The sequence below is a fragment of the Schistocerca piceifrons genome, chromosome 9 (assembly GCF_021461385.2).
Source record: "Schistocerca piceifrons isolate TAMUIC-IGC-003096 chromosome 9, iqSchPice1.1, whole genome shotgun sequence".
Taxonomy (NCBI): domain Eukaryota; kingdom Metazoa; phylum Arthropoda; class Insecta; order Orthoptera; family Acrididae; genus Schistocerca; species Schistocerca piceifrons.
Genome location: NC_060146.1, coordinates 57109977 through 57122968, shown reverse-complemented (window position 1 = coordinate 57122968; position 12992 = coordinate 57109977). Strand labels below are relative to the sequence as shown.

General features: G+C 36.6%; 1 protein-coding gene across 1 annotated transcript in view; it reads right to left on the bottom strand.

Moving 5' to 3' along the window:
* Positions 1-12992, bottom strand: part of LOC124717051 (mitogen-activated protein kinase kinase kinase 10-like) — a 721769-nt gene that overhangs the window by 89879 nt on the left and 618898 nt on the right. The window contains exon 7 of the mRNA XM_047243726.1: positions 8523-8675. Within this exon, the coding sequence (XP_047099682.1) occupies positions 8523-8675 (153 nt within the window). The remainder of the gene's footprint in view (positions 1-8522; positions 8676-12992) is intronic.

Below are 12992 nucleotides of genomic sequence, written 5' to 3'. Positions count from 1 at the left end.
GAACCTCCCCATTAATTATTCAAACTATGCATCTGTTTTTCAGCATTCTTCTGTAGCAACACATTTCAAAACCTTCCTATTTTTTTGTCTGTGTTGCTTATTATCTACATTTCATTTTCTTAAAAAATTATACCCCATACAAATGCTTTCACAAAAAGACTTCTTAATAATTCAGTATACACCACACAACCCAATTAAAAGGTCATGTCTTTGAAACCCTGTAAGTGTTGCAGATGCAGAAGTTTGAAATTAGGCTCTAAAGTGTCTGCAGTCTTCCTCCGTAATGGAGGAAAACCATGGTATCCTCGGGCTTGGAGATGCTTCAAACAGTATGGTGTCAACACGTGTGAAAAAGACGACCAGAGCTTGAAAGTTCATGTAAAATGCAAGATGAGTTAATGATTTCATATTAGCACCAAATTTCACCACAATTATTCCCAAAGCCCCATAGATTGTCACACAATGAGAAAGTCATCAATACCCCCTCTTACCCACATTTCACCCCTTCTCTTGACACCTCTGTGATGCCGGCCAGAACCATGATGCCCTGTGTTGAAATCGTGCAGTTTTTTTATGGGTGGCCAAGGAAAACATTTCAGACACACCATCTTTCAGAAGCAATATGAAAAGGCCTCGGGGTGGCATAAAGAGTGTTAACGAAACCACCCTTTTCCTTGGAGCATTGATTCCCACACATTTTGCGGTCAAAAATGACACTTCGCAGTGCAAAGAGCAACAGGGCAACAGTCTTGACAGCCATTGACACTACTGCAACACCCCAGACGATTCATCCCTTCTCTAGGGACATTGTGGGACATCAACCCCACTAATATGACATGACCTCTTATGAGTGTAGCAAAACTGCAATTTTTGGTCTGATACAGAGTGAAACCACTTGCCACCTTTCAAAACCATTTTGTGAAATTTGAATGTGATCTGAAGCAGCAAAGGGTCTTTACACTTCTCTGCCCTGTGGTGTGATCATCGGGGGAGATGGAGATGTTGACACATGCGTTTATAAAACAGAAAAGAGTCTCTTTAAGACACCCTAGTTTGGCTTCAGCCTCAGTGCCACCCACACACTTTCATTGGGCACTGTAAAAATGTTCCTGTACAGCGACAGCCACAGAGATTTCTAACAAGGGAACCTCCCCACCGCACCTCCCTCAGATTTAGTTATAAGTTGGCATAGTGGATAGGCCTTGAAAAACGGAACACAGATCAATCAAGAAAACAAGAAGTTGTGCGGAACTACGAAAAAAATAAGCAAAATATACAAACTGAGTAGTCCATGCACAAGATAGGCAACATCAAGGACGGTGTGAGCTAAGGAGTGCCGTGGTCCCGTGGTTAGCGTGAGCGCTGTGGAACGAGAGGTCCTTGGTTGAAGCCCTCCCTCGAGTGAAAAGTTTACTTTTTTTTTATTTTCAGACAATTATTATCTGTCCATTCGTTCATTGACGTCTCTATTCACTGTAATAAGTTTAGTGTCTGTGTTTTGCGACCGCACCGCAAAACTGTGCGATTAGTAGACGAAAGGACATGCCTCTCCAATGGGAACTGAAAACATTTGATCGCAAGGTCATAGGTCAACCGATTCCCCCCACAGGAAAACACATCTGATATATTCTATACGACACTGGTGACGGCATGTGCGTCACATGACAGGAATATGTTGTCGACCCAACTAACTTGCACACCTGGCGAATGGGTAAAAAGATTCTTCTACCTTGCCCGATTTAGGTTTTCTTGTGGATGTGATAATCACTCCCAAAAAAGTGATGAAAACTTAAGAGTTTGTCACATAAACTGCAACAAATAAATGCAACAGTTTCTCAGTCGCACAGTTTTCCCTGTGCTCTGTCAAAACATATGTTTTTTACGTTTTCAAATGTTTCCGCATGTAGACCGTCAAATCCTGCATATGTCCAAGAAAATCTGAACATGTCCTGGAATTTTGGAGAGCGAAGTTGATTATGTGTGAGTGCCTGAACTTTGATAATTGTCTGAAAATAAAAAATTAAAATTTTCACTCGAGAGAAGATTTGAACCAAGGACCTCTCCTTCCGCAGCTGCTCACGCTAACCACGGGACCACGGCGCTCGTAAGCTCACATTAACCTTGATGTTGCCTACCTTGCGCATGGACTACTCAGTTTGTATATTTTGCTTATTTTTTTCATAGTTCCACACAACTTCTTCCTGTTTTCTCGATTGATCTGTGTTCCGTTTTTCAACTAAATCTGAGGGGGCTGCGATGGGGAGGTTCCCTTGTAAGGTGTAGGCATGACAGGCATCCCTTTTGACATCCATTAGATTTTGCTTACACCCAGCAAGGGCAAGTTCAGTAATGTAGTGCCATTCAGAAGACATGTGTCAAAATGATTGCCTATTACACCATTACGTTTAGGAATCAGTAAACGGCTGTCTCTGTACAGGGGCATTTTTAAACTGCCCTACAAAGGTGTGCAGGTGTGCTCTGAGGGTGTTACCAAACTGAGGGTCTCAGAGGGTTCCTCTGCCATTTTCTCGACACACGTGTCAATGTCACAACCCCCTTGATCACACCACAGGAGTTTTCAGAACTGTGGTGTAATTTGATGCCAATGTGACATAATTAACCCGCCTTACACCTCACATGGTTTGTATATTCTCTTTCTGAAACGCTTTTATAGATATTGTACACTTGTCTTTACTTCTGTCATCAAGGTATGAAAAGTTCTGACAGAATATAAATAGTTTAGGAGGGAAAGTTAACAAATCGCCAAATAATGGAAGTGTTGAGTCATCAACAGGCACATTAAAAAGGATGAAAAAACCTCCAGCTTTCAGATATCCTTTTTCAAGCTAGAAACACATACACATGTTCAGCCATACAGTGTCGGCTGAATACACAATGCAGGTCTGGCATTGTGTATTCAACTGACATAATGTAGCTGTACAGGTGTGTGTGTGTGTGTGTGTGTGTGTGTGTGTGTGTGTGTGTGTGGGCGGGCGCGGGCTCGAGCTTGCTTGTGTGAATGTATGTTTTCATGTCTGAGGAAGAGTTTGGCCAAAAGCTTGATGTGTAACAGGCTTTTTGTTGTGCCCATCTGCAACTCACTTGCCATTTTTATGATGTGTGGCAATCCAACCTTTTCATAATAGTGTTGATATTGCAAACTAGACTTTCCAGTTTTTTTTTCTGCTTGAATAGCAAAACTTGTTCAAATCCCGGCAAGGGACTGTGTGTTGTGTGTCCTTCATCATCATTTTCATCATCATTGAGACGCAAGTCGCCAAAGTGGCATCAACTAAAAAGACTTGCAATATGGCTGCCGAACCCCGAAGGGGATATCCCGGCCAATAAATGCCATACAATCATTTCATTTCTTTTGTCTACTACTTTTAGTGTTACATTTTCTAATTCAATTCACTCAGTATCATCTGATAATTTGTCTACATTCCATTACTCTTGTTTTACTTTTGTTGATAATCATAACTTCTTGCCAAGACTCTAACCATCCCATCTTCCAAGTCCTCTATTGCCTCCGACAGGATTACTGTGTCACAAACAGTAATTCTCTTTCATAATTTATCTTTGGTTTCCGTTACTGATGCTTAGTATACAGAATGGATGTTAGAACCATGTCTCACTACCTTATCAACTAATTACTGCCTTCCTTTTGTGTTCTTCAACCCTCATAATTGCAGTATGGTTTCTGTGTAAGCTGTAGATAATCTTTCATTCTTGGTATTTTATTCCTATTATCTTCAGAATTTCAAAGATTGTACACCAGTCAACATTGTCAAAAGCTTTTTCTAAATCTACAACATATGTTTGCCTTTCTCCAGTCTGTCTTCTAAGATGGATCATAAGATGCCTCACATATTCCTACTATTCTCCAGAACTGATCTTTTCGAGGTGGGCTTTTGCTAGTCTTCCCATTCTTCTGTAAATAATTCGTGGCAGTATTTTGACAACCATGACTTACTAAACTGATGGTTCTGTAATATCCGCACCTGTTGGCATCTGCTTTCTTTAAAACTGGGATTATTACATTCATTTTGAAGCCTGAGGTTATATTACCTTAATTTACTGCATTTTTATATTTTCTCCTACAATCTACATTAGCCTGGGTTTTTCTATTATTATCATACTTCTTCACTGCCACTAAAGCACTTACCAGCTGCAGAAGTAATAAGACCTCCTTTGACAACATTTACTGCTGTGAGGGCTTTTGTTAACTTTTCTGGATACAAATAAACTGTTCTATAATTCTTATTATCACTACGTATAAAGTATTCCAATTTTTTTTCTTTTTGCTTCTTGATGCAGGTAACTATGTAACAAATGCCTTAATACCACACCTTACCAAGGGAACAAATGCTGACCATGAAAGGCCAAATTTGATGGATGGGCTGTATTTATAATTAACCAGAGAGTACTACTACCATTCACTTACTATTAAAAAGAAATTTGCCATCCCATCCTAGCCCTCCCCCCTGCAGCAAGGGTAAGAAACTGTCATGATTAATTAATTCATTAATTGATTAATTAATGAATTAATTAATGTGACAAATAAGCAGGGCTCACTTAAGTTAACGCATTGATCACTGCTTAAAATGCAGGGCTAAATGTTATTGTTCTTTCAAGTTGTTGTTAATATCCTTGCACGATTTATCCTTTGAACTCTCACAATCATGTTACTGCTGCAAACTCCGTAAATAAAACATAATATATTTATCCATCATGAATAAAGCTGATATATGGAGCACTGTTATGCTATGAGCTTTGTGTAGCTTCTTTACTGGCATCACTCTGTTAAGCATTCACTGTTTTTTTTATTAACATTATGAAATCCAAAGAAATGGAAATGATACAGTGCTGAAATTCTTAGCCTTTAGCACAATAATTAGATAAAATAGTGTGTTGACACTGTAAGGCAATCGTGTGTTACTGTTTATTAAGACACTGACAAAGTGCATGATTGGGTACAGAAGGAAACTAAAGAATCTCACACAAGAGTTCATGTTATTAGAAATCTGTACTGCATCTGAACTCGACAACATAAAGAATCCTTGGTATTGTACTGCAAACATAAAGAAGATATGAAAAGATATACAGCCTACAGGTATTTTTCTCCAAGTATTAGAGTAAGAATAGTTGTTACGAGTGGCATTATTTCAAACACAATGGATTAAAACATATTAAATGCAAACATGTTTAAACTGATCTCATATTAATGTTTAAACCCAGTACCCAAGAAGTACAGCAATGTGATTAGTAAAAGGAAAATGGCCACTTTAATTTGATTTAAAACAAGCAGGAGTAAATATCATAAACAATTAGCACAGAAGAAAATTTGGTACCATTCCCACAATAACAATATTCAGTTGTTTTTCTGTGTAATGTAATTATATCATTATGTGCTGTACTGTTGTCTCCAGATCAAGTTATGAAATGGGAACTAATCTATGTAAATAAACAGAAAAGCCTACAGTAATTCGTATTTATTGAATTTCAAACCAAAAATATACAGAATAAAGATAATAAAAACACAAGTTTAACAATAAACCTGTATCAACATAAAGTTACTTCATATTGAAAAAATTAAATTAAACCAACAAATTAGTTATTAAGTAAGTTAAAAGGCACCACCACCAGGTGAAAAAATAAGTTCTTGGTCTTGAATTTTACAGCAGCACACAGATTTGAATCAATAACATTATGATTTCACACAGGATTCTCAAATTACATTTAAGAACTTATAGTAAAGACTGTATTTAATGACGTTCTTTTTAACTGATCATCAGACTTTTATCAACTGTCCATTGAAGGCCTTTGATTACACAAGATGACTTAATATGTAGAGCATTACTAGAAAATAATTGAGGATTGCCTTAACTCTTTTCACAAACCTCAAACCACAGGATAATTATCGAGTTCAGGTAAATTTCATTACCTAAGGAAGATATGTAAATTACCTCAAATACCAAAACTGTGATTATATCTAGCTTTTCCTTCTACAGCCAATCAACACTTGAGTGTCCAAATGAGAGTGTACCTATTTCATATTCTTCAACAAATTTGCAAAATATTTTTATGAAAAGGACACCATAAGTTTAAAAAGTAAAAATAATATTTACATTGAACAGTGACTATCTTAAAAATACAACTACTGGCACAGAATGCTAAAAATCTAAAAACAAAACATAAATTTACATCTTTTGTGCAAGTCTGCCTACTACTGACAACCATTACAAAAATCTTACCAATACAAATGTTGTTGTTCTTTAATATAAAACTTGGTAAAATACTCATACAAAACTAATTACAGTGTAGGTCCATGCACTATCTTCATCTATTATTTGCAAAGTTTGTGCAACATATTTGCAATCTACAAAAATAAAATAAAATGAGTCTACAAATAAGACAAACAAGGATCAGACTTACAGGGGTAGTTGAGCCTCTCCTGAGAATAGCCTGAGCAAGCAGACAACAGTAATCAGAAAGAAGTCCAATCAGTTCACTCAAATCATAATCAATTTCTTCCCTCATTAAAATACATAAAGAGCAATGACTGTATTGGCATGTAATTAACGAGTGTAATTTTGTCTTTCGGGCCTAAAAGAATTTATTTATTATATATAGATGAGAGTATCAGTGAAATGACTGTGCTGGCACCAGTTATACATAGTTGTAAATCTAGCAGTATGGTCAAGAACACTGTATTAATGATACTGCATCAAAATCTATTTACACGTGTCTGCATGTGTTGATCTAATTAAGACTAGTTATCTTTATCAAAATAAAGGACTGCATATGAATGTGGCAAAAAGAGTTTTACGATGAATTTAAAAATTAATAGACAATACATTAAATAACACTCCCAATAATATTGTTTTAACTATGCAACATTTAAATCAATATTACTTGAAACATAACTGAAGAAAATAATGTCCATTTTTTCCTATCATATCCAGAATTAAACTCTGAAATATTACTGTTAAAAATCCATAAATAATTACAAGAAAAGAAATATATTACAAAGCATCACTCTAATGCTGTGCAGAAGCCAAATAAAATGCAGTAAAAATTCCAAGCAAAATCTGCTATCTGCTACTGACATAAATAAATAACCAAGTGAAAGAGTGTGAAAATGAGATGAGCTGTTAAACACTGCATTATTAAAGGTAAAACACAAACAAAGTTTTGGTAATAGCCAACTGCTAAGCTGAAAATTACTATCAGAATCATTGACTGTATGTCCTGTTAACAGACATGACTGAAGAGACTCTCTTTCTTCAAGTCAGTTTAACAAAACATACCAGATGCATAAATTTTAGCAGTTTGGTGGGCTGTCATATATTGTTGTTGCTAGTTCAGATACAATGAACATTTAAATCATTGAAAATCCACATAAAAGAAAAGAACTGCCAACTTTTTCCACAAACTAACACAAGAAAAATAGGAATAACATGAATGATTTCATTCTGTAAAATGTGCTTCAACAAGCATAAAAGATCATTGCCATTTTTATAAAATGTTGTATGACAGCTGATTTCTTGAAAGAAGGAAAACTGTTGTAATCAGAGTCACAAATTAAAATATTTTGCAATAAAATGTTGTTAGTGTAATGTTTAAACATTAAAAGATGGTATACGAAACAGAATTTGAATGTGAGTTCTAAGTAATGCAGAAAGACTCTGTACTGCATTTCTGCAATTAATCAATAATAAAGAGCACAGTCTGAGGATAAGAACACTCCAGCCATGAAGCTGCCGTCACGTATCTCCATACTCCCAGACTGTGAAGAATTTCATCTGACAAGCCCTTAGATAACACAAACTTTACTGCTGCCAGCACAATCATGAATATAGAAACTGCAGTAGAAACGAAAATGCTGAGAAATAAGGAACTTATGTAATGTGAAACACATTACAACAAACTTACTTTACTAGCAGTTAGATAGTGCGCAATCCTCCTGAGGAAAATTTGAACTTTCTTTACGTGCTTTGATATAAAAATATGCTTTTAAAGCAACAGGAATGGAAGTAATATAGCAATATATGCTGCCAATGCAAAATTCAGGTTCTATATTTAAGAAATTCCTTTTACGAAGGTATAAGTGATACAATTTAAATACACGTAAGCATTAGTAAGTATGCCAACTACGAAAGTAAAATGGAAAGACGATGGAATAAAAACCTCAAATCTGAAAATTTACGCACAAAGGAAGAACAGATTTGAGCTTTCAAAAACAGTTTGTCATAATTTACGTGTTACTTATAACCACCACCGCCAAAACCACTGTCACCAGTACCACCACCTCGTGAGACGCCGCTGCCACCGCCTGGTGACTTAGGAAGCACAAGTGACTGTGCTGCAGGTGACAAAAAGGAGGGGAGTGAGAAATGGTGGCTGGAACACAAGTCATTCCAGAAATACCAGGGACAGGACAGGTTAGTTGGCACCGTCGGCACTGTCGTACAGTGCCTCTGCGGATGCACCTACACCCACTCGCATTCCTGAGCCCGTACCTATTGCGTGCAGGGCCGTGCGCTTCTCCAGGTCGGGCGCGCTCCGGCTCCAGCGCTTCTGGCCGTCGACGACGCGCGAGATGATCTGGCCGCGCTCCCGCTGGTGGCACGTGCTGGGACCCCACGTCTTACCCTTCACCCCGTCGGCTGGGACTGGAGACAAGCCAACACGAGGACCTGTACTTTGTTTGGAGGTGAAGAGAATGGATACTGGGGGCTCTGCTCATTAAGGGACTGTGGGTATGTGCCTCAGTTCACAGTTACTCACAATATTCCGTCGACAACACCTTACACGGAGCGTGTGATGAAATAATGGTGGAACAGTGGTGCCTCCGTGCATCTGAATGTGAATCTCACCCAAAACTGAGAATGGAGATTGAAATGCTCGAATAAGAAACTGATGAAATCAAGACTGACAGGAGTGACATCTGTCATGTGCTGTATGGCAACTTCTATCACATTACAGAAACTATTTTACAAATGAAGAAGACTGGCCACTCGATTAGTGAATTTCAGTCACACGATTGAAACATGCGAGTAATGACCACACAGAACAAAACAGCAACATGGAACCATTCTGCAGAAGTCTGTGTGCATGCATCACTGAATGGAGAAAAGAGAAATGATGAGAATTTTAAATATTTTGCACCAGCTAGTGAACTGTGTGACTGGATCATCTTTTCAACTAAAACTACATGCTTATTCATGTGAGATCTGCCAATAAAATACCATTATTTGAGTTTGTTGGAAAAAGACAGCCAAATCTGAGAAGGAAATATACTTCTGAAGTAATTGTCTATTCAAATATATTAGCAGCCAATAAAATTTCACTAACTATTTAACTTAACTGCAATAGAGCAGAAAATTCTACTAAATATTTTAGCACCAATTCAACACACACTTGAGCAAATAAATGTTCTAAACTTTAAATCTGACGTTCGACAGAAGACATTAAATTATGACTAAAGGCATCATAAACTGCTCTTCACCTCGTGAAAAACAAAACTGCACAACTAATGTGGAGACAATTAACTTTTCATACATGGCCAGAGATCACAAGGGGGTCAGCAGTATAGAATTCCACATGGAAACAGCAGATAATTGCAACATGAACAGTTAATGGCTACTGCGAAATAATAGGTGGGTAACAGGCTGAACTTATGATCACAGTCTATATGTTTCAGTATGTGAACAACTATGAAGTCATCCAATGTAACAATAAAAAGAGAAAACCGCAAAGAACTAATCCATACATTCAAGTTAATGAGAATCACTACCAAATAAAAGATGAATTCATTAGACTGCAACTTCTGTTATTCAGTTTGTCACACTGAAACAGTGATGTTTTCTTTCCATTATAATTGTAAAGCTAATTTAAACTGTCACTCTTTCTAGTCCAGGGAAAAACAACAGTCTCTCATCAATATAGAAATCTTGTTTGAAGTATCAAAAGCTATGACTGACCAAAGACAACTGTTTCAGTTCATACATATTTGAAATTCTGTGAAAGACTATGAGGCTCCATACTAAATTTCCACCAGGATGAAGTGGCATTACATTAAAAGACAAGCAAGAAGAGAGAGATGTACAAAAGCAACTGAGTGAGGCACACTGCTATACAGCAAACAGCAATAACAAATGATAACAACAACAAAATTCAACTATATACAGGTGCACTTGTGCAGAATCCTACAAGAGCAAGAGATACTGCAGCACTGTAAAAATGTAAAAACAAATCAAATTAATAATAGCAAAAAAATAATGTTTCATGCATAACAAGCAGTCTACTACAGCATGCCCTTTTGAAAAACATTTCTTTTACTTCAAATACTTATTTTATTCTAAATCTTTGATTGAATCAATAAGTTCATATAGATCAACAAAACTAAATTAATGTAATTAAGCAACAAAATTTGTTGGAAATTAATACTGTTGAACAGTAACTGATCATAACAAACTACATGTTTGGCTTAATACAAATGTTATTTGTGTTTCAGGAGCAATCTTAGACCCATCTCCTAAAGTTAGAGACAGCAAACACAAAACAACCAAGTTATGGTGTATCTTGTTAAATGGCAAAAAATTAGATGTTGTGACCTTATCTGGTTCAGTTAGTGTACATGTATCCCACTTTCATTAGAAACATCATCTTTTGTGATGGTTTAGGCCTCTAAAAGTACATATAGAACTACAATGGGTTAAATCCTAGAAGTACTGCATACTTCAAGTAGTTTTTAAGTAGTGTTACTGCACTTACTCAGTTCCACTCAAATCAAGTTCATCAGAAGTGAGACAACAGTTTCCAGTATTTTCAAAGTGTGACAGTGAAAAGTATGTCTACAGATGCGCGCGCACAGGAGTGTGTGTGTGTGTGCGTGTGTGTGTGTGTGTGTGTGTGTGTGTGTGTGTGTGTGTGTGTGTATTTATTTATTTATTTTAAGTTTCTGTCAGATTAGCTTTCTTCCTTCTCCCATCACCCTGGAAAACAGACAGATTTCAGATCCTGAAGTCTTTTAGAATGATAGTGGAACTGTTGTTGTTTTTCATGCCTGTAGGTAAACCCATCATGTATACTAGACATCATTTTTGTCCTTTTGTCACATTTCCTGAAATTTCAGTTTGTTTTGTTCATCCAATCTATTTTTTCATGCTTCCTCATAAAATATATTTTTTGTCCTTGTGATTCCAATTTCTTTGTTTTACTTTCAAGCACCCATCCCAAACTTTCCTGACAACACCAGATGGAATTGTGACATAAAAGGAAACAACAAAAAGTCCATACAAATCAGCATAGTAATATACAGACCAACACAAATTACTGATGCATTTTTTTGTTTTTTTGTTTTTGTTTTTTCTTTTTTTTCTCTCTCTCTCTTTGTGTTCCCTTGCTATGATAATGGACTACAACCATCAGAATCCTGCAAATTTGTGGAGAAATGGGGGTACTGTTTCGGAGGAGTAGCCAAGTGAAGTGCCACCCAACTAAAAACTTAATTCCATTGAGGACTCAGCTTCCTATGGAGTCAATGAGACTGTGATGGAGAAAACTAAGTATACAACAATGTGTGACAAACACAATTGAGCAATTTAAGTGCTGATTGTCCAGTCAGTGTTAGCAAAATTGTCCTTCAACACTTTTACATTCAGAAACTATAGTGTTGTTGGTTTTTATAACTGCTAGCTACTTTCAAATAAGGCCACCAGAAGGAAAGAATTTTGAGAGACAGGTTCTATATGATCAGATTTATTGATTTGTTTTCAGTTGACTAGTCACAAACAATCAAAACTGTTCAATACTGTGACATAGAAACAGTTTGAAATAAGAAAACAATACAAACGTACCTAGCTTATCTTAAAGCCAACAAAGAAAAGATGCGACAGATGAGTGCTAATAATTATGATTATTTTCTGACTGTGTGAAGTCTTCACTGAAGGGAATAAGTAACTGCCCAGTCCTTCTATTATCAAAATTATTATCCCAGTCTCTGAGCTCACTTACAGAGGAGCTTAACGTAAATAGGTAGGGAGTGCCATAAAAGAGTGCTTTTGCTGGCAGACTGGTTGCTTTTTCTAATGTTCACAACGTCGCTTTGTCCACTTGCAAATCAATGATTCCAAATTCAAACCCTTCTTATCAATCTCCCGGCTTTGCAGGGAAATGAAATATTCACCTTAAGATGCACATTCTGACACCAAGATGATTATATTTCCCTATTCCTGCTTACAATGCATGTAAGCAACTTGTTTGCAACAAAATACCACTTGCAGAACTTTTTTTTTTATGAATAGCAATTCTCATCTGATGCAAAATTTATCAACAGTTGTTATTACGTTGGTGATTGTACCAGTACTGAGGCTTTTTGTGTATCTGAGAGAGTCATCAGTAATTTCTTTCTCCATATCAAGTTGAATGGTACATGATCTTCAGTTTTTGTGTCTCAGAGTTTTTATCAGAGCTTTTATTTACTTAATATTTACTTTTGTTATTCTACTCTTCCATCAAGCTGCTAACCTTATAGTCCATTATGCCTGAAAGTCTGCATCTGTAAGATAGATATATCCTCCTAGTGATGTGGAGATCTTTGTAGGGGGTTTTCTGTGTCTTACTTCTAATCTTCTTCTGGTGTACCACTAACACTTAGCTATCCGGCCACCTCTGTGTGATCTTTGAAGCTTGTGACTCTGTTTCACGTGTCACTTTTTATTTACTTCTTTCTTGTGTACTACTGAATAAATACCTTCTTTGACCTAAGTCTTTTAAAAAAATTATAATAGCTTTCCACTGTATGTTACATCTCGTGTATCGTTTTATTTCCAAATGGTTGTCAGTACAGGGAACTATTTATGTTTGGTATCTTGCCACCAATACATTCAGCAAATGCAACATGAATCAAAATGTTACCAAATTGGTGCTAGAGTCAAATGCTTTAAAATGAAGCCAAAAGGCTATGCAGACTTGTGAAACACACT